Source organism: Eubalaena glacialis, chromosome 2 (assembly GCF_028564815.1).
Source record: "Eubalaena glacialis isolate mEubGla1 chromosome 2, mEubGla1.1.hap2.+ XY, whole genome shotgun sequence".
In the NCBI taxonomy this organism is placed as follows: domain Eukaryota; kingdom Metazoa; phylum Chordata; class Mammalia; order Artiodactyla; family Balaenidae; genus Eubalaena; species Eubalaena glacialis.
This window is the reverse complement of record NC_083717.1, coordinates 194,088,941-194,111,900: the sequence shown is the minus strand read 5'-3', so window position 1 is coordinate 194,111,900 and position 22,960 is coordinate 194,088,941. Positions and strand designations below refer to the sequence as shown.

The 22,960-nt window shown below is 38.3% G+C and overlaps 1 protein-coding gene across 1 annotated transcript in view; it reads right to left on the bottom strand.

The window, feature by feature from the left end:
- The window catches only part of TDRD9 (tudor domain containing 9), a 120,896-nt gene that overhangs the window by 49,609 nt on the left and 48,327 nt on the right, over positions 1 to 22,960 (bottom strand). The window contains exon 9 of the mRNA XM_061182922.1: positions 921 to 985. Coding sequence (XP_061038905.1) covers positions 921 to 985 — 65 coding nt within the window. The remainder of the gene's footprint in view (positions 1 to 920; positions 986 to 22,960) is intronic.

Sequence of the window (22,960 nt, the reverse complement as noted above, 5' to 3'; positions counted from 1 at the left end):
AAACACATAACAGAAAAACAACAAACTAAACTGTAGAATATCATTTATACATATTTTATTCAGGCAATGATCAGCAGTTAGAAAGCATTTATTTCACGTCAGGTGTTCTTAAGATAGTACTGCCCTGACTCTACTTTGGTCATTTCTTCCTTGATACAATATTATGCACACAGCAATCACTGACAAATATTTATTGGGACAAATGCAACTCCACACCACTGTCAGCTAATGCTTGTTTTCTGGAAATAAAACTAATCCGTATCAACCTAAGCAAAACATGATCAAAGTTTTAAACTCTCATGTTGCATTCCAAAGTAAAATGTTACTCTTATTCATGCTTTTTGTTCTCCACCACAATTAGCACAAATACTCATATGTTCTACATATTACCTTCCAACAACAAAAAATACATGAATTATTGTCATAAGGTTTCATCAAGCTATACCACTTGATTAAAAAATCAAAATCATCATTTTGAAAAAGTACAATTTAACAAAAATTAATCTTTAAGTATCTTAAGAGATTATTTTGTCAAATACTGAAGAAAAAGGAACTCAAGGGCTACCTTGATGATTTTCATGGTATTACAATAATGATATTATTATTAAATAAGCTTTAAATACAGATTGATGACAATTACTTCACATTTATAACCATATATATGAAATAGCAAATTTAACATAGCCAATTTTTTCTGAAGGGGGTCAGACTGCCCTCAAAAAGTTAAACTCTTCATTATCAACGTTTTTAGCAACACAAAGGTTATAGTAAGAATCAAACTGAAAAATCACATTTATTCACATTCCCAGAGTCTAAAAAGAATAAACCTGCACTACAAATACCATTTTTCACAATATGTGCTAGACACAAACTAGTCTCCATCCAGCGCAGATTCCAGATCACGGAAGAATGACACTCACCCGGCAAAAACACCAACACACTGCTCCGCTCTGACACAAATGCGGTGCCCGACCAGGTCTTGGTCCTGTTAAAATGTGAAGTGCACAAATATTAATCAAGGCTAAGTAGCCATTGTTTTTCCAGAATCCTCATATTATGGCTTCTGACCCTGAACGGTTCTTACATCTAGGTCATCGAGTATAATTTTCCTTCTTTTACATAAGAAAACACAGAGGCCCCAGGACGGGAGACACTGTCCAAAGCCCCACAATCACCCAAGGGACCCCAAGCCTCTTGACTACTTTCTCCCATAAAAACTCACTATCCGCAAAAGTCTTCTTTGAAATTCAGTTACTGTAATCCAGAACCTCAAAATACAAAACATTTAGAAAAACTACTACAAACAAAACTTAAACTCTAAGGAATCCAAACTATTATTAGAAAGCATTTTTATAGACCAAGATCTCAAACTGTCCTCTCGCCTCCCTGCTGCTATCAACATATTCATGTTGTGTGAAGTCAGAACTTTCATTCCTCCACAAACCCTTGAGCCCCTCCCCTGTGCCAGGCCCTCCTCCGTGCAGGCAGGCACAGCAGAAAGACAGACAAGGTCCCCACTCTTTGGAGCTTACATTCTAGCTAGAGAGACAGACAAGAAACAAGGAAATCAGACCCTTCAGTTCAGCAGTAAGACCGTGACAAGAACAAACGGGACACAGAGCCACGGAGCTGCAGGTGCTGGTTTACCCCTCTCACCCCCTCCTCTTTCTTTGCAGTTACTGTTCCCAGGCACAGCATGGATTGTTGTTTCTTGACTGTTCCAAGAAAAAAATAAAGGTTAGAGTGGAAATCAATGAAATAGAAAAAGAAAAACAACAGAAAAACAAAAACCTAGCTCTTTGAAAAGATCAACAAATTGACAAATCTACTTAGTTTGACCAAAAGAAAAAGAGAGAGTCCATATACTACAATCAGAAATGAAAGAGAAGACATTACTACTAGTCCTAAAAAGACACAAACTACTGAAACTGACCCAAGAAAAAACAGACAATCTGAATAGATCTATAACAAGCAATGAGATTGAATTAGTACTTTTAAAACTACCCATAAAGAAAGCCCAGACCCCAATGGCTTCACAGCTGAATTCCAAAAAACATTCAAAGAAGTAATACCAATTCTTCACAAACTCTTCTAAAAAACAAAACATTTCCCAACTCATTTTATGAGGCCAGTATTACCCTGATACCAAAACCAGACAGACATAAGAAAACTACAGACCAATACCTTAAGAATATGAATGTAAAAATCCTCAACAAAATACTAAGTAAACCAAATCCAGTAACATATAAAAAGAAGTATACACCATGACCAAGTGGGATTTATCCCAGGGATGCAAAGTTGATTTAACATCTAAAAAATCAATAAAGACAAAAATCACGTGATTATCTCAATAGACAAAAATCATCTAACAAAATCTAACACGCTCTCATTTAAAAAACACTCAGCAGGACTTCCCTGGTGGCACAGTGGTTAAGAATCCGCCTGCCAATGCAGGGGACACGGGTTTGAGCCCTGGTCTGGGAAGATCCCACACGCCGCGGAGCAACTAAGCCCGTGCGCCACAACTACTGAGCCTGCACTCTAGAGCCCACGAGCCACAACTACTGAAGCCTGCGCACCCAGAGCCCACGCTCCACAACAAGAAAAGCTACCACAATGAGAAGCCCGCACACTGCAACGAAGAATAGCCCCTGCTCGCCGCAACTAGAGAAAGCCCACGCACAGCAACAAAGACCCAACGCAGCCAAAAATAAATAAATAAATAAATAAAGTAATTAATTAATTAAAAGAAAAGAACACTCAACAAACTAGAAATAGAAGTGAACTTTCTCAACCTGATGAAGGTCATCTACAAAAAGCCCTCAGCAAACATGGTAACCTAACAGTGAAAGATGGATGTTTTCCCCCTAAGATCAGTAACAAGACAAGGGCATCCACACTTGACACTTCTTTTCAACAATGTACTGGAGGTTCTAGCCAGGGCAGTTAGGCAAGAAAAAGAAATACAAGGCATCCAGATTGGAAAGGAAGAAATAAAACTATCTTTATTCAATAGATGACATGATCTTATATACAGAAACCCTAAGGAATCCTCCTAGAACTAATAAATGAGTTCAACAAAGTTGCAGAATATAAGATCAATAAACAAAAACCAATTGTCAGGGACCTTCAAGATGGCAGAGGAGTAAGACATGCAGATCACCTTCCTTCCACATCAAAAATACATCTACATGTGGAACAACTCCTACAGAACACCTACTGAACCCTGGCAGAAGACCTCAGACTTCCCAAAAGGCAAGAAAATCCCCATGTACCTGGGTATGGCAAAAGAAAAAAGAAAAAACCGAGACAGAAGAATAGGGACAGGACCTGCATCTCTAGGAGGGAGCTGTGAAGGAGGAAAAGTTTCCACACACTAGGAAGACGCTTCACTGGCGGAGATGGGGGGTGACGGGGGAAGCTTCAGAGCCACAGAGGAGAGCACAGCAACAGGGTGCAGAGGGCAAAGCGGAGAGATCCCTGCACAGAGGATCCATGCCGACCAGCACTCAGCAGCCCAGAGAGGCTTGTCTGCTCACCCGCCCAGGGGCAGGTGGGGGCTGGGAGATGAGGCCAGGGGTGGGAACAGACGCCCTCAGGCGACCTACATGCAGAGGAGGGGCCAAAACCAAAGCTGAAGCCCACGAGCTGTGCAAACAAAGAAGAGAAAGGGAAACCTCTCCCAGCAGCCTCAGGAGCAGCGGATTAAATCCCAACAATCAACTTGATGTACCCTGCATCTGTGGAATACTGGAATAGACAACGAATCATCCCAAAACTGAGGCAGTGGACTTGGGAGAAACTGTAGACTTGGGGTTTGCTGTCTGGGACTGATTTGTTTCTGATTTTTATGTTGATCTTAGTTTAGTTTTTAGCACTTGTTATCATTGGTGGGTTTGTTTACTGGTTTGGTTGCTCTCTTTTTCGTTTTCTTTTTTTTATTATTATTTTTTTATTTTAATAATTTTTTAATTTCTTTCTTTCTTTCCTTTTTTCTCCCTTTTCTTCTGAGCCATGTGGCTGACAGGGTCTTGGTGCTCTGGCCTGATGTCAGACCTGAGCCTCTGAGGTGGAAGAGCCGAGTTCAGGACACTGGACCACCAGAGACCTCCCAGCCCCAGGTAATATCAATCGGCGAAGGCTCTCCCAGAGATCTCCATCTCAACGCTAAGACCCAGCTCCACCCAACGGCCAGCAAGCTCCAGTGCTGGACACCCCATGCCAAACAACTAGCAAGACAGGAATACAACCCCACCCATTAGCAGAGAGGCTGCCTAAAATCATACTAAGTTCACAGACACCCCCCAAAACACCACCAGATGCAGCCCTGCCCACCAGAAAGACAAGATCCAGCCCAACCCACCAGAAGACAGGCACCAGTCCCCTCCACCAGGAAGGCTACACAAGCCACTGAACCAACCTCACCCACTGGGGGCAGACACCAAAAACAGGAACTACGAACCTGCAGCCTGAGAAAAGGAGGCCCCAAACACAGTAAATTAAACAAAATGAGAAGATGAAGAACTATGCAGCAGATGAAGGAGCAAGGTAAAAACCCACCTGACCAAACAAATGAAGAGGAAATAGGCAGTCTACCTGAAAAAGAATTCAGAGTAATGACAGTAAAGATGATCCAAAATCTTGAAAACAGGATGGAGAAAATACAAGAAGTATTTAACAAGGACAAAGAAGAACTAAAGAGCAAACAATGATGAACAACAAAATAAGTGAACTTAAAAATTCTCTAGAAGGAATCAATAGCAGAATAACTGAGGCAGAAGAACAGATAAGTGACCTGGAAGATAAAACAGTGGAAATAACTACCACAGAGCAGAATAAAGAAAAAAGAAGGAAAAGAATTGAGGACAGTCTCAGAGACCTCTGGGACAACATTAAACGCAACACATTCGAATTATAGGGGTCCCAGAAGAAGAAGACAAAAAGAAAGGGTCTATGAAAATATTTGAAGAGATTATAGTTGAAAACTTCCCTAACATAGGAAAGGAAACAGTCAGTCAAGTCCAGGAAGCGCAGAGTCCCATACAGGATAAATCCAAGGAGAAACACACCAAGACACATATTAATCAAACTATCAAAAATTAAATACAAAGAAAAAATATTAAAAGCAGCAAGGGAAAAGCAACAAATAACATACAAGGGAATCCCCATAAGGTTAACACCTGATCTTTCAGCAGAAACTCTGCAAGCCAGAAGGGAGTGGCAGGACATATTTAAAGTGATGAAAGGAAAAAACCTACAACCGAGATTACTCTACCCAAATTTGCTTTACAGACAAGCAAAAGTTAAGAGAATTCAGCACCACCAAACCAGCTTTACAACAAATGCTAAAAGAACTTCTCTAGGCAGGAAACACAAGAGAAGGAAAAGACCTACAACAACAAACCCAAAACACTTAAGAAAAATGGTAATAGGAACATACATATCGATAATAACCTTAAATGTAAACGGATTAAATGCTCCAACCAAAAGACACAGACTGGCTGAACGCATACAAAAACAAGACTCGTACATATGCTGTCTACAAGAGACCCACATCAGACCTAGGGACACATACAGACTGAAAGTGAGGGGATGGAAAAAGATACTCCATGCAAATGGAAATCAAAAGAAAGCTGGAGTAGCAATTCTCATATCAGACAAAATAGACTTTAAAGACTATTACAAGAGACAAAGAAGGACACTACCTAATGATCAAGGGATCAATCCAAGAAGAAGATATAACAATTGTAAATATTTATGCACACAACATAGGAGCATCTCAATACATAAGGCAAATGCTAAGAGCCATAAAAGGGGAAATCAACAGTAACACCGTAACAGTATGGACTTTAACACCCCTCTTTCACCAATGGACAGATCATCCAAAATGAAAATGAAAAAGGAAACACAAGCTTTAAATGACACATTAGACAAGATGGACTTAACTGATATTTATAGGACATTCCATCCCAAAACAACAGAATACACTTTCTTCTCAAGTGCTCATCGAATATTCTCCAGGATAGATCATATCTTGGGTCACAAAATCAAGCCTTGGTAAATTTAAGAAAATGGAAATCATATCAAGTATCTTTTCTGACCACAATGTTATGAGACTAGATATCAATTACAGGAAAAAAACTATAAAAAATACAAACACATGGAGGCTAAACAATACATTACTAAATTACCAAGAGATCACTGAAGAAATCAAAGAGGAAATCAAAAAATACCTAGAGACAAATGATAATGAAAACACGACAACCCAAAACCTATGGGATGCAGCAAAAGCAGTCCTAAGAGGGAAGTTTATAGCAATACAATCCGGCCTCAAGAAACAAGAAACATCTCAAATAAACAACCTAGGGGCTTCCCTGGTGGCGCAGTGGTTGAGAATCTGCCTGCTAATGCAGGGGACACGGGTTCAAGCCCTGGTCTGGGAAGATCCCACATGCCGCGGAGCAACTGGGCCCGTGAGCCACAACTGCTGAGCCTGCGCATCTGGAGCCTGTGCCCCGCAATGGGAGGGGACGCGATAGTGAGAGGCCCGCGCACTGCGATGAAGAGTGGCCCCCGCACCACGATGAAGAGTGGCCCCCGCTTGCCGCAACTAGAGAAAGCCCTCGCACGAAACGAAGACCCAACACAGCTAAAAATAAATAAATAAAGTAGCTATAAAATAAACAACTTAACCTTACACCTAAAGCAATTAGACAAACAAGAACAAAAAAAACCCCAAAGTTGGCAGAAGGAAAGAAATCATAAAGATCGGCTCAGAAATAAATGAAAAAGAAATGAAGCAAACAATAGCAAAGATCAATAAAACTAAAAGCTGGTTCTTTGAGAAGATAAACAAAATTGATAAACCATTAGCCAGACTCATCAAAAAAAAAAAGAGAGAAGACTCAAATCAACAGAATTAGAAATGAAAAAGGAGAAGTAACAACTGACACTGCAGAAATACAAAGGATCATGATGAGAGATTACTACAAGCACCTATATGCCAATAAAATGGACAACCTAGAAGAAATGGACAAATTCTTAGAGAAGCACAAACTTCTGAGACTGAACCAGGAAGAAATAGAAAATATAAACAGACCAATCACAAGCACTGAAATTGAAACTGTGATTAAAAATCTTCCAACAAGCAAAAGCCCAGGACCAGATGGCTTCACAGGTGAATTCTATCAAACATTTAGAGAAGAGCTAACACCCATCCTTCTCAAACTCTTCCAAAATATAGCAGAGGGAGGAACACTCCCAAACTCATTCTATGAGGCCACCATCACCCTGATACCAAAACCAGACAAAGATGTCATTAAAAAAGGAAACTACAGGACATTATCACTGATGAACATAGATGCAAAAATCCTCAACAAAATACTAGCAAACAGAATCCAACAGCACATTAAAAGGATCATACACCATGATCAAGTGGGGTTTATCCCAGGAATTCAAGGATTCTTCAATATACACAAATCAATCAATGTGATACACCATATTAACAAACTGAAGGATAAAAACCATGATAATCTCAACAGATGCAGAGAAAGCTTTTGACAAAATTCAACACCCATTTATGATAAAAACTCTCCAGAAAGTAGGCATAGAGGGAACCTACCTCAACATAATACAGGCCATATACGACAAACCCACAGCCAACATCGTTCTCAATGGTGAAAAACTGAAACCATTTCCTCTAAGATCAGAACACGACAGGGTGGCCCACTCTCACCACTATTTTTCAAAACAGTTTTGGAAGTTTTAGCCACGGCAGTCACAGAAGAAAAAAGAAATAAAAGGAATCCAAATCGGAAAAGAAGAGGTAAAACTGTCACTGTTTGCAGATGACATGATACTATACATAGAGAATCCTAAAGATGCTACCAGAAAACTACTAGAGCTAATCAATGAATTTGGTAAAGTAGCAGGATACAAAATTAATGCACAGAAATCTCCTGCATTCCTATACACTAATGACGAAAAATCTGAAGGAGAAATTAAGGAAACACTCCCATTTACCACTGCAACAAAAAGAATAAAATACCTAGGAATAAACCTACCTAGGGAGACAAAAGACCTGTATGCAGAAAACTATAAGACACTGATGAAAGAAATGAAAGACAATACAAACAGATGGAGAGATATACCATGTTCTTGGATTGGAAGAGTCAACATTGTGAAAATGACTATACTACCCAAAGCAGCCTACAGATTCACTGCAATCCCGATCGATCAACCAATGGCATATTTCACAGAACTAGAACAAAAAATTTCACAATTTGTATGGAAACACAAAAGATGCCGAATAGCCAAAGCAATCTTGAGAAAGAAAAATGGAGCTGGAGGAATCAGGCTCCCGGACTTCAGACTATACTACAAAGCTAGAATAATCAAGACAGTATGGAACTGGTAGAAAAACAGAAATACAGATCAATGGAACAGGACAGAAAGCCCAGAGATAAACCCACACACATTTGGTCACCTTATCTTTGATAAAGGAGCCAAGAACATACAATGGAGAAAAGACAGCCTCTTCAATAAGTGGTGCTGGGAAAACTGGACAGCTACATGTAAAAGAATGAAATCAGAACACTCCCTAACACCATACACAGAAATTATCTCAAAATGGATTAAAGACCTAAATGTAAGGCCAGACACTATAAAACTCTTACAGAAAAATATAGGCAGAACACTCTATGACATAAGTCACAGCAAGATCCTTTTTGACCCACCTCCTAGAGAAATGGAAATAAAAACACAAATAAACAAATGGGACCTAATGAAACTTAAAAGCTTTTGCACAGCAAAGGAAACCATAAACAAGACGAAAAGACAACCCTCAGAATGGGAGAAAATATTTGCCAACGAAGCAACTGACAAAGGATTACTCTCCAAAATATACAAGCAGCTCATGCAGCTCAATATCAAATAAACAAACAACCCAATCCAAAACTGGGCAGAAGACCTAAATAGACATTTCTCCAAAGAAGATACACAGATTGCCAACAAACACATGAAAGGATGCTCAATATCACTAATCATTAGAGAAACGCAAATCAAAACTACAATGAGGTATCACCTCACACCGGTCAGAGTGGCCATCATCAAAAAATCTACAAACAATAAATGCTGGAGAGGCTGTGGAGGAAAGGGAACTGTCTTGCATTCTTGCTGGGAATGTGAATTGATACAGCCACTATGGAGAACAAGATGGAGGTTCCTTAAAAAACTAAAAATAGAACTACCATATGACCCAGCAATCCCACTACGGGGCATATACCCTGAGAAAACCATAATTCAAAAAGAGACATGCACCATAATGTTCACTGCAGCACTATTTACAATAGCCAGGACATGGAACCAACCTAAGTGTCCATCGACAGATGAATGGATAAAGAAGATGTGGCACATATATACAATGGAATATTACTCAGCCATAAAAAGCAACGAAATTGAGTTATTTGTAGTGAGGTGGATGGACCTAGAGTCTGTCATACACAGTGAAGTAAGTCAGAAAGAGAAAAACAAACACCGTATGCTAACACATATATATGGACTCTAAAAAAAAAAACAACGGTCCTGATGAACCTAGGGGCAGGACAGGAATAAAGATGCAGATGTAGAGAATAGACTTGAGGACACGGGGAGGGGAAGGGTAAGCTGGGACAAAGTGAGAGGGTAGCACTGACATATATACACTACCAAATGTAAAATAGATAGCTAGTGGGAAGCAGCTGCATAGCACAGGGAGATCAGCTCAGTGCTTTGTGACCACCTAGAGGGGTGGGATAGGGAGGGTGGGAGGGAGATGCAAGAGGGAGGGGATATGGGGATGTATGTATACATATAGCTGATTCACTTTGTTATACGGCAGAAACTAACATAACATTGTAAAGCAATTATACTCCAATAAAGATGTTAAAAAAAAAGAAATTATACATTTGCATATTAAAAAATCAATTGTTATTTATATACACTTGCAATGAACAATCAGAAAATGAAATTAAGAAAATAATTTCATTCACAATAGCATAAAAAAGAGTAGGGCTTCCCTGGTGGCGCAGTGGTTGAGAATCTGCCTGCCAATGCAGGGGACACGGGTTCGAGCCCTGGTCTGGGAAGATCCCACATGCCGCGGAGCAACTAGGCCCGTGAGCCACAATTACTGAGCCTGCGCGTCTGGAGCCTGTGCTCCGCAACAAGAGAGGCCGCGATAGTGAGAGGCCCGCGCACCGCGATGAAGAGTGGCCCCCGCTTGCCACAACTAGAGAAAGCCCTCGCACAGAGACGAAGACCCAACACAGCCATAAATCAATAAATAAAATTTAAAAAAAAAAAAAAAAAAGAGTAAAACACTGGAATAAATTTAACAAGGTTAAGTGCAAAACTTGTCCTCTGATAAAAACATTGTTGAAAAAATTAAAGAAAATCTAAAGAAATAGAAAAACATCTCATATGGGAATATTTAATATTGTTAAGATGACAATACTCCCCAAACTGATCTGCAGATTCAACACCATCCCTTTTCAGAATCCTAGCCGGCTTTGTAGAAACTGACAAGCCAATTCTAAATTTCACATGCAATTATAAGAGACTCAGAATAACCAAAATAATCCCCAAAAAGAATAAACTTAATAAGACTCACACTTTGTGTGAGTGTCCCTGGAGAGCCCCTCTGTGCCTTTTTCCCTTGAGCCTGCAGACAAGGACCAGGGGGTCATTGCAGCATTGGAATATTCCAGGATGAGCCGGAAGCCTTCCTCTCCAAAATAAATCACAAGGCCCACTCCTCCCCAGGACTGTCTGTGGAAGTGAGTGGGTCTCCCCCTCACAGAAGTGGTATCTACCTATGCCTTGGTTGCATTATCAAATGGAACTCTGGGATACAAGGAGAACAACTTGGGGGAAATCAACCACCTCTGGCTGGGGACCTCAGCTCCTGGCCTGCACCCACATGTCTCCACCCCTGTGAAATGGAAGCTGCTTTTTCTCTTTACTTTTACTTATCTTGTTGCTCCCAGCTGAGATGAGAACTTCCTCTGGAAATATTTCTCCCACTCCTCACCTCTGAGCAAGGTGATCTGACTCTAGCACCTGTCTTCCTTCTACCATTATGGTAACATTTTATTGTCTGTGTCCCCTTCACTCCCAAACTGGAAGCTCTGGGAGGAAAGACAGGATGTTTATCTCCTTCATCAGTGTAGCCCAAGAGCCTAGCACAACGCATGACAGAGTGGGCACTTAAGAAATGACGAATTGTACTTGAAAACTGAGTGACATTTTTATAACAATTTTGAGAAACAAAATTCATTCTTTTAAAATGTAAAAAAAAAAAGAAGACTCATACTTTTAATTTCAAAATTACTTCAAAGCAATGGTAATCAAGACAGTATAGTCCTGGCACAAGGACAGACACATAAAACAACAGAATAGAAGTAACAGCCCAGAAATGTAGCCAGCTGATTTTCGACAAGGGTGCCAACACTACACAATCAGAAAAGAATAGTATTTCAACCAACAGTGCTGGCACAACTGGATAGTAAAACTTACTAAAGAATGAGGTTGGACCCTTACCTCGCACGTAAACAAAAATTAACTCAAAATGGATCAAAGGCTTAAATGAAAGATCCAAACTATTAGAAGAAAACAAAGGAGTAAATCTTCATGAGCTTAAATCTGGCAATGGATTCTTAGCTATGACACCAAAAGCGTGAACAACAAAAGGAAAAATACACAAACTGGACTTCATCAAAATTAAAAACTTTTGTGCTTCAAAGGATACCATCAAGAAAGTAAAAAGACAACCTGCAGAAGAGGAGAAAGTATTTGCAAATCATGTATCTGATAAGGGGTTTATATCTAGAATATATGAAGAACTCTTACAATTCAATAATAAAAAGACAAATAACCCAAGTAAAGATGGACAAAGGATTCATATCTCTATATATAAATAAATATAATACATATGTATCTAAAGCGTATACACGGGCCAATAACCACATGAAAAGATGTTCAACATCAGTACGCATCAGGGAAATACAATGTAAAAAAAAAAAAAATCAAAACCGCAATGTAATACCACTTCACAGCCACTGGGATAGCTAGACTCGAAAGGTCAGATATCAACCAGTACAGGCAAGGATGTGGAGAAATCTGAACCCTCATAAGCTGCTGGTGGGAAGGTAAAATGATGCAGACACATTGGAAAAAAGTCTGGCAGCTCCTTAAATGATGAAACATAGAGTTGCCATATAATCCAGCAATTCCACTCCTAGGTATAAAACACTCAAGAAAAATGAAAACCTATGTCCACAAAGAAACTTGCATTATTCATGAAAGCCAAAAGGACTGAAACAACCTAAGTCTCCATCAGAACACAAGTGGATAAACAAACGTGGTCTATCCATACAACGGAGTATTATTTGGTCATAAAAAGAAAGTACTGACACATGCTACAAGATGGATGAACCTTGAAAACTTATGGTAAGTGAAAGAATTCAATCACAAAAGACCACATACTATATGATTCCATTCTTATGAAAGTCAAGAATAGGGAAATATATACAAAGACAGAGAGTTGATTAGTGGTTGCTTAGGTGTAGGGGTGACGGGAAAGACGAGGAGCAACAACTAAAGGGTTCAAGGTTTCTTTCTGAGGTGATGAAAATATTCTAAAATTGACTATGGTGATGGCTGCACATATATGTGAATATACCAGAAACTACTGAAATGTACACTTTAAATGTGTGAACTGTACAGTATGTGAATTATATCTCAATAAAGCCATTTTTAAACTGAGGGGAGAAAAAGGAAGGAGAATGGAGGGCTTAGATGGGGGTAAGTACAATAAGTTCCTTGTTTGCCACAAAGGTAGCAAGTGGAAGTCGAAGAATATTTTCTTAGGTTAACATATATGATGTCATCTGCAAACAGTAACAGTTTTATGTCTTCTTTTCCAGTTTGGATTCCTTTTATTTCTTTTTCTTCTCTGACTGATGTGACTAGTACTTCCAAAACTACATTGAATAAAAGTGGTGAGAGTGGGCATCCTTGTCTTGTTCCTGTCTTCCTCAGCTTTTCACCATTGAGTATAATGTTAGCTGTGAGTTTGTCAAATATGGCCTTTCTTATGTTGAGGTAGGTTCCCTCTATGCCCACTTCCTGGAGAGTTTTTATCATAAATGGATGTTGAATATTATCAAAGGCTTTTTCTGTGTCTATTGAGATGATCATATGATCACAGAACAAAAAATTTTTTATTTTGTATGGAAACATAAATGACCCCGAATAGCCAAAGCGATCTTGAGAAAGAAAAATGGAGCTGGAAGAATCAGGCTGCCTGGCTTAAGACTATACTACAAAACCACAGTAATCAAAACAGTATGGTGCTGTCACGAAAACAGAAATATAAATCAATGGAACAGGATGGAAAGCCCAGAAATAAACCCACACACCTATGGTCAAGTAGTCTATGACAAAGGAGGTAAGAATACACAATGGAGAAAAGACAGTCTTTTCAATAAGTGGAGCTGGGAAAACTGGACAGCTACATATTAAAAAATGAAATTAGAACATTCTCTAACACCATGCACAAAAATAAACTCAAACTGGATTAAAGACCTAAATGTAAAACTGGATACTATAAAACTTCTAGAGGAAAACATAGGCAGAACACTCTTTGACATAAATTGAAGCAATATCTTTTTGGATCCGTCTCCTAGAGTAATGGAAATAAAAACAAAAATAAACAAATGGGACCTAATTAAACTTAAAAGCTTTTGCACAGCAAAGGAAACCATAATGAAATGAAAAGACAACCTACAGAGTGGGAGAAAATATTTGCAAACAATGCAACCGACAAGGGATTAATTTCCAAAATGAACAAATAGCTCATATAGCTCAATACCAAAAAAAACAAGCACCCCAATCACAAAATGGGCAGAAGACCTAAACAGACATATCTCCAGAAGATATACAGATGGCCAATAAGCACAGGAAAAAATGCTCAACTTTGCTAATTATTAGAGAAATGCAAATCAAAACTACAATGAGGTATCACCTCATTCCGGTTAGAATGGCCATCATCAAAAAGTTTACAAATAACAAATGCTGGAAAGGGTGTGGAGAAAAGCAAACCTTCCTACACTGTTGGTGGGAATGTTAAAATTGATGCAGCCACTATGGAAAACAGAATGGAGGTTCCTCAGAAAACTAAAAATAGAATTACCATATGATCCAGCAATCCCACTCCTGAGCATATAACTGGAGAAAACTATAATTCGAAAAGATACAATGTACCCCTATGTTCAGAGCAGCACAATTTATAATAGCTGAGACACGGAAGCAACCTACATGTCCATGGACAGGTGAATGGATAAGGAAGCTGTGGTGCATATACATATACAATGGAATACTACTCAGCCATAAAAAGAATGAAATAATGCCATTTGCAGCAGCATGGATGGACCTAGAGATTATCATACTAAGTGCAGTAAGCCAGACAGAGAAAGACAAATACCATATGATACTGCTTATATGTGGAATCTAAAAAAAAAAAAAAAAAAAAAAGATATAAATGAACTTATTCACAAAACAGAAATAGACCCACAGACATAGAAAATAAATTTATGGTTACCAAAGGGGAAAGGTTGGGGGAGGGATAAATAAGGAGTTTGGGATTAACACATACCCACTACTACGTATAAAATAGAAAACCAGATCCACCAGAGGGCAGACAGCAGAAGCAAGAAGAACTACAATCCTGCAGCCTGTGGAACAAAAACCACATTCACAGAAAGAGAGACAAGATGAAAAGGCAGAGGGCTAGGTACCAGATGAAGGAACAAGATAAAACCCCAGAAAAACGACAAAATGAAGTGGAGATAGGCAACCTTCCAGAAAAAGAATTCAGAATAATGACAGTGAAGATGATCCAGGACCTCGGAAAAAGAATGGAGGCAAAGATCAAGAAGATGCAAGAAATGTTTAACAAAGATCTAGAAGAATTAAAGAACAAACAAACAGAGATGAACAACACAATAACTGAAATGAAAAATACAGTAGAAGGAATCAACAGCAGAATAACTGAGGCAGAAGAATGGATAAGTGACCTGGAAGACAGAATGGTGGAATTCACTGCTGCGGAACAGAATAAAGAAAAAAGAATGAAAAGAAATGAAGACAGGGCTTCCCTGGTGGCGCAGTGGTTGAGAATCTGCCTGCCAATACAGGGGACACGGGTTCAAGCCCTGGTCTGGGAAGATCCCACATGCCGCGGAGCAACTAGGCCCGTGAGGCTCAATTACTGAGCCTGCGCATCTGGAGCCTGTGCTCCGCAACAAGAGAGGCCGTGATAGTGAGAGGCCCGCGCACCGCGATGAAGAAGAGTGGCCCCCGCTTGCCGCAACTGGAGAAAGCCCCCGCGTAGAAACAAAGACCCAACACAGCCATAAATAAATAAATAAATAAATAAAATTAAAAAAAAAAAAAAGAAATGAAGACAGCCTAAGAGACCTCTGGGACAACATTAAATGCAACAACATTCGCATTATAGGGGTCCCAGAAGGAGAAGAGAGAGAGAAAGGACCAGAAAAAATATTTGAAGAGATTATAGTCGAAAACTTCCCTAACATGGGAAAGGAAATAGCCACCCAAGTCCAGGAAATGCAGAGAGTCCCATACAGGATAAACCCAAGGTGAAACATGCCAAGACACATAGTAATCAAACTGGCAAAAGTTGAAGACAAAGAAAAATTATTGAAAGCAGCAAGGGAAGAATGACAAATAACATACAAGGGAACTCCCGTAAGCTTAACAGCTGATTTCTCAGCAGCAACTCTACAAGCCAGAAGGGAGTGTCATGATATACTTAAAGTGATGAAAGGGAAGAACCTACAACCAAGATTACTCTACCCAGCAAGGATCTCATTCAGATTCTATGGAGAAATCAAAAATTTTACAGACAAGCAAAAGCTAAGAGAATTCAGCACCACCAAACCAGTTCTACAACAAATGCTAAAGGAACTTCTCTAAGTGGGAAACACAAGAGAAGAAAAGGACCTACAAAAACAAACCCAAAACAATTAAGAAAATGGTCATAGGAACATACATATCGATAATTACCTTAAACGTGAATGGATTAAATGCTCCAACCAAAAGACACAGGCTTGCTGAATGGATACAAAAACAAGACCCATATATATGCTGTCTACAAGAGACCCACTTCAGACCTAGGGACACATACAGACTGAAAGTGAGGGGATGGGAAAAGATATTCCATGCAAATGGAAATCAAAAGAAAGCTGGAGTAGCAATACTCATATCAGATAAAATAGACTTTAAAATAAAGAATGTCACAAGAGACAAGGAAGGACACTACATAATGATCAAGGGATCAATCCAAGAAGAAGATATAACAATTATAAATATATATGCACCCAACATAGGAGCACCTCAGTACATAAGGCAACTGCTAACACCTATAAAAGAGGAAAGCAACAGTAACACAATAATAGTGGGGGATTTTAACACCTCACTTACACCAATGGACAGATCATCCAAACGGAAAATTAATAAGGACACACAAGCTTTAAATGACACAGTAGAACAGAGAGATTTAATTGATATTTATAGGACATTCCATCCAAAAACAGCAGATTACACTTTCTTCTCAAGTGCGCATGGAACATTCTCCAGGATAGATCACATCTTGGGTCACAAATCAAGCCACGGTAACTTTAAGAAAACTGAAATCGTATCAAGCATCTTTTCTGACCACAACACTATGAGATTAAGAAATCAATTACAGGGGGAAAAAAAACGTAAAAAACACAAACACACGGAGGCTAAACAATACGTTACTAAATTACCAAGAGATCACTGAAGAAATCAAAGAGGAAATCAAAAAATACCTAGAGACAAATGATAATGAAAACAAGACGATCCAAAACCTATGGGATGCAGCAAAAGCAGTTCTAGGAGGGAAGTTTATAGCTATACAAGCCTACCTCAAGAAACAAGAAAAATCTCAAATAAACAATCTAAACTTACACCTAAAGGAACTAGAGAAAGAAGAACAAACAAAACCCAAAGTTAGCAGAAGAAAGAAATCATAAAGATCTGAGCAGAAATAAATGAAATAGAAACAAAGAAAACAATAGCAAAGATCAATAAAACTAAAAGCTGGTTCTTAGAGAAGATAAACAAAGTTGATAAACCATTAGCTAGACTCATCAAGAAAAAGATGGAAAGGACTCAAATCAATAAAATTAGAAATGAAAAAGGAGACGTTTACAACAGACACTGCAGAAATACAAAGCATCCTTAGAGACTACTACAAGCAACTCTATGCCAATAAAATGGACAACCTGGAAGAAATGGACAAATTCTTAGAAAGGTATAACCTTCCAAGACTGAATCAGGAAGAAACAGAAAATATGAACAGACCAATCACAAGTAATGAGATTGAAACTGTGATTTAAAATCTTCCAACAAACAAAAGTTCAGGACCAGATGGCTTCACAAGTGAATTCTATCAAACATTTAGAGAAGAGATAACACCCGTCCTTCTCAAACTCTTCCAAAAAATTGCAGAGGAAGGAACACTCCCAAACTCATTCTATGAGGTCACCATCACCCTGATACCAAAACCAGAGAAAGATACTACAAAAAAAGAAAATTACAGACCAATATCACTGATGAATATAGATGCAAAAATCCTCAACAAAATACTAGCAAACAGAATCCAACAACACATTAAAAGGATCATACACCATGATCAAGTGGGATTTATCCCAGGGATGCAAGGATTCTTCAATATATGCAAATCAATCAATGCGATACACCATATTAACAAACTGAAGGAGAAAAACCATAGGATCATCTCAATACATGCAGAAAAAGCTTTTGACAAAATTCAACACCCACTTATGATAAAAACTCTCCAGAAAGTGGGCACAGAGGGAACCTACCTCAACATAATAAAGGCCATATATGACAAACCCACAGCAAACATCATTTTCAATGGTGAAAAACTGAAAGCATTTCCTCTAAGATCAGGAACAAGACAAGGATGTCCACTCTCGCCACTATTATTCAACATAGTTTTGGAAGTCCTAGCCACGGCAATCAGAGAAGGAAAAGAAATAAAAGGTATACAAATTGGAAAAGAAATAAAACTGTCACTGTTTGCAGATGACATGATACTATACATAGAGAATCCTAACGATGCCACCAGAAAACTACTAGAGCTAATCAATGAATTTGGTAAAGTTGCAGGACACAAAATTAAGGCACAGAAATCTCTTGCATTCCTATACAGTAATGACGAAAAATCTGAAAGAGAAATTAAGGAAACACTCCCATTTACCACTGCAACAAAAAGAGTAAAATACCTAGGAATAAACCTACCTAAGGAGAGAAAAGACCTGTATGCAGAAAACTACAAGACACTGTTGAAAGAAATTAAAGATGATACAAACAGATGGAGAGATATACCATGTTCTTGGATTGGAAGAGTCAACACTGTGAAAATGACCATACTACCCAAAGCAATCTACAGATTCAATGCAATCCCTATCAAATTACCATTGGCATTTTTTACAGAACTAGAACAAAAAATCTTAAAATTTGTACGGAGACACAAAAGACCCCGAATAGCTAAAGCAGTCTTGAGGGAAAAAAACAGAGCTGGAGGAATCAGAATCCCTGACTTCAAACTATACTACAAAGCTACAGTAATCAAGACAATATGGTACTGGCACAAAAAGAGAAATATATATCAATGGAACAGGATAGAAAGCACAGAGATAAACCCACGCACCTATGGTCAACTAATCAATGACAAAGGAGGCAAGGATACACAATGGAGAAAAGACAGTCTCTTCAATAAGTGGTGCTGGGAAAACTAGACAGCTACATGTAAAAGAATGAAATTAGAACACTCCCTAACACTATACACAAAAATAAACTCAAAATGGATTAGAGACCTAAATGTAAGACTGGACACTATAAAACTCTTAGAGGAAAACATAGGAAGAACACTCTTTGACATAAATCACAGCAAGATCTTTTTTGATCCACCTCCTAGAGTAATGGAAATAAAAACAAAAGTAAGCAAATGGGATCTAATGAAACTTCAAAGCTTTTGTAAAGCAAACTACAAAAAAGACGAAAAGACAACCCTCAGAATGGGAAAAAATACTTGCAAATGAATCAATGGACAAAGGATTAATCTCCGAAATATATAAACAGCTCATGCAGCTCAATATTAAAAAAACAAACAACCCAATCAAAAAATGGGCAGAAGACCTAAATAGACATTTCTCCAAAGAGGACATACAGATGGCCAAGGAACACATGAAAAGCTGTTCAACATCACTAATTATTAGAGAAATGCAAATCAAAACTACAATGAGGTATCACCTCACACCAGTTAGAACGGGCATCATCAGAAAATCTACAAACAACAAATGCTGGAGAGGGTGTGGAGAAAAGGGAACCCTCTTGCACTGTTGGTGGGAATGTAAATTGATACAGTCACTATGGAGAACAGTATGGAGGTTCCTTAAAAAACTAAAAACAGAATTACCATATGACCCAGCAATCCCACTACTGGGCATATACCCAGAGAAAACCATAATTCAAAAAGACACATGCACCCCAATGTTCACTGCAGCACTATTTACAACAGTCAGGTCACGGAAGCAACCTAAATGCCCATCGACAGACGAGTGGATAAAGATGTGGTACATATATACAATGGAATATTACTCAGCCATAAAAAGGAATGAAATTGGGTCATTTGTTGAGACGTGGATGAATCTAGAGACTGTCATACAGAGTGAAGTAAGTCAGAAAGAGAAAAACAAATATCACGTATTAACGCATATATGTGGAACCTAGAAAAATGGTACTGATGAACTGGTCTGCAGGGCAGAAATAGAGACACAGATGTAGAGAACAAACGTATGGACACCAAGGGGGGAAAGCATCCGGGGTGTGGGGGTGGTGTGTTGAACTGGGAGATAGGGATGGACATGTATACACTGATCTGTATGAAATGGATGACTAGTAAGAACCTGCTGTATAAAAAAATAAATAAAATAAAATTCAAAAAAAAAATAGATAACCAACAAGGACTTACTGTATAGTACAGGGAACTATACTCAATATTTTGTAATAACCTATAAGGGAAAAGAACCTGAAAAAGTACATATATACATACACACACACACATACACACACACACACACATACACACACACATATATAAAACTGAATCAGTATGCTGTATACCTAAAACACAACATTGTAAATAAACTGTATGTCAGTTTAAAAAAATTGGAAAAAAACCCCAAATATCAGAAACCTATGTAACACTATGGGCCTTATATAAAGGTATTAAAGGTAAACACAAAAACAAAATTATAAACCTTCCTAACTACCAAGAAAAAATTCAAAACATAAAAAGAAAAGGAAGGACCATGCAATAGATATGACATATCTGAGGCTGAACACATGAGTCATACATCAGTAAGCCTGGATGGCTGAAGCCAGTGAGCAAAAGAAAAAGATTTTCAAGTGGCTCACAAAGCAAAACCAACTCTATGCTATATGCAAAACTCACACTTAAACCCTAAGCAATTCAGAAAATGAAAACAAATGGATGGCAAAGATTTTAGAGGCAAAGACAAACAAAAGAAAGCAAGAGTTGCAATCCTGATATATGACAAAGTAGAATTCAGACTCCACAGCATTAAGCAAGGCAAAGAAGGGCACAGTATAATGCGGAAGGCCATAGTTCACAACGACACTGTGACAGTTATGAGTATCTAGCAGCAAAAGACTGGAGCAGCCCTCTTCACAAAGCAGAAATCACACATGATGAAGGGAGAAACAGAAATACACTAATAATAGGAGACTTTCACACACCAGTCTCATTCCACGACCATTCCAAGGGTCAAAAAATAAATTTAGGGACTTCCCTGGCGGTCCAGTGGTTAAGACTTCGCCTTCCAGTGCAGGGGGTGCTGGTTTGATCCCTGGTCGGGGAGCTAAGATCCCACATGCCTCGGGGCCAAAAAACCAAAACATAAAGCAGAAGCGATATTGTAACAAATTCAATAAAGACTTTAAAAAATGGCCCACATCAAAAAAAAATTGTAAAAAAAAATAATAAATAAATTTAAAAAGCTAACAACATAATGGATAGTGTGCAACTTATGACCATATGTTAAACTTTTCACTCTGATAATAGAAAATTGTCATTTCAAGGGCATGTAGAATATTCATGACAACTGACCATGTGCTAGATCACAGAAAAAAAAACCCACTTAAGTTCCATGAAGCAAAAATAATACAAATAATATTTTATGATAACAATTCCATCAAACTTGACATTATTAGTAAAAAGTGCTTAAAGGCCCTTTAATCAAAAAACTTTAAATTTCTCTTGGGTCAAAGGGGAAATATAAGCCAAAATTGAGACTGTCTCAGAAATAATAACAAAAACACTACACATCAGAACATATGGGATACAATCACAGAAGTCACCAGATAAAAATTCATGGATTAAAAGACAACCCTCAGAATGGGAGAAAATATTTGCAAATGAAGCAACTGACAAAGGATTCATCTCCAAGATTTACAAGCAGCTCATGCAGCTCAATAACAAAAAAACAAACAACCCAATCCAAAAATGGGCAGAAGACCTAAATAGACATTTCTCCAAAGAAGATATACAGATTGCCAACAGACACATGAAAGAATGCTCAACATCATTAATCATTAGAGAAATGCAAATCAAAACTACAATGAGGTATCATCTCACACCAGTCAGAATGGCCATCGTCAAAAAATCTAGAAACAATAAATGCTGGAGAGGGTGTGGAGAAAAGGGAACACTCTTGCACTGTTGGTGGGAATGTAAATTGATACAGCCACTATGGAGAACAGTATGGAGGTTCCTTAAAAAACTAAAAATAGAACTACCATACGACCCAGCAATCCCACTACTGGGCATATACCCAGAGAAAACCATAATTCAGAAAGAGTCATGTACCAAAATATTCATTGCAGCTCTGTTTACGATAGCCAGGACATGGAAGCAACCTAGGTGTCCATCATCAGATGAATGGATAAAGAAGATGTGGCACATATATACAAAGGAATATTACTCAGCCATAAAAAGAAATGAAATGGAGGTGTTTGTAATGAGGTGGATGGAGTTAGAGTCTGTAATACAGAGTGAAGTAAGTCAGAAAGAGAAAAAGAAATACAGTATGCTAACACATGTATATGGAATCTAAGGAAAAAAAAAAAAAAAAAAGGTCATGAAGAACCTAGTGGCAAGATGGGAATAAAGACACAGACCTACTAGAGAATGGACTTGAGGATATGGGGAGGGGGAGGGGTGAGATGTGACAGGGTGAGAGAGTGTCATGGACATATATACACTACCAAATGTAAAATAGATAGCTCGTGGGAAGCAGCCGCATAGCACAGGGAGATCAGCTCGGTGCTTTGTGACCACCTAGAGGGGTGGGATAGGGAGGGTGGGAGGGAGGGAGATGCAAGAGGGAAGAGATATGGGAACATATGTATATGTATAACTGATTCACTTTGTTATAAAGCAGAAGCTAACACACCATTGTAAAGCAATTATACTTCAATAAAGATGTTTAAAAAAAAAATTCATGGATTAAATACTTCTATCAATAAAATAAAAGGATGAAACTAAAATAACAATCAATTTAATAGTTAGAAAACAGTAACAAAGTAAACCAAAAAAGTGGAAGGAAGGAAATTATGGCAAATAATAAATTAAAATAGGGTTCTTTAAAATGTTTTAAATAGGCAACTAATAAACAAATGAACCTAGGTGTAAAATAAACTGATTACCAAACAAAGAGAATTATTTTTTAAAGTAATATTTGAAAACAGCTCTCTCTGACTGTAT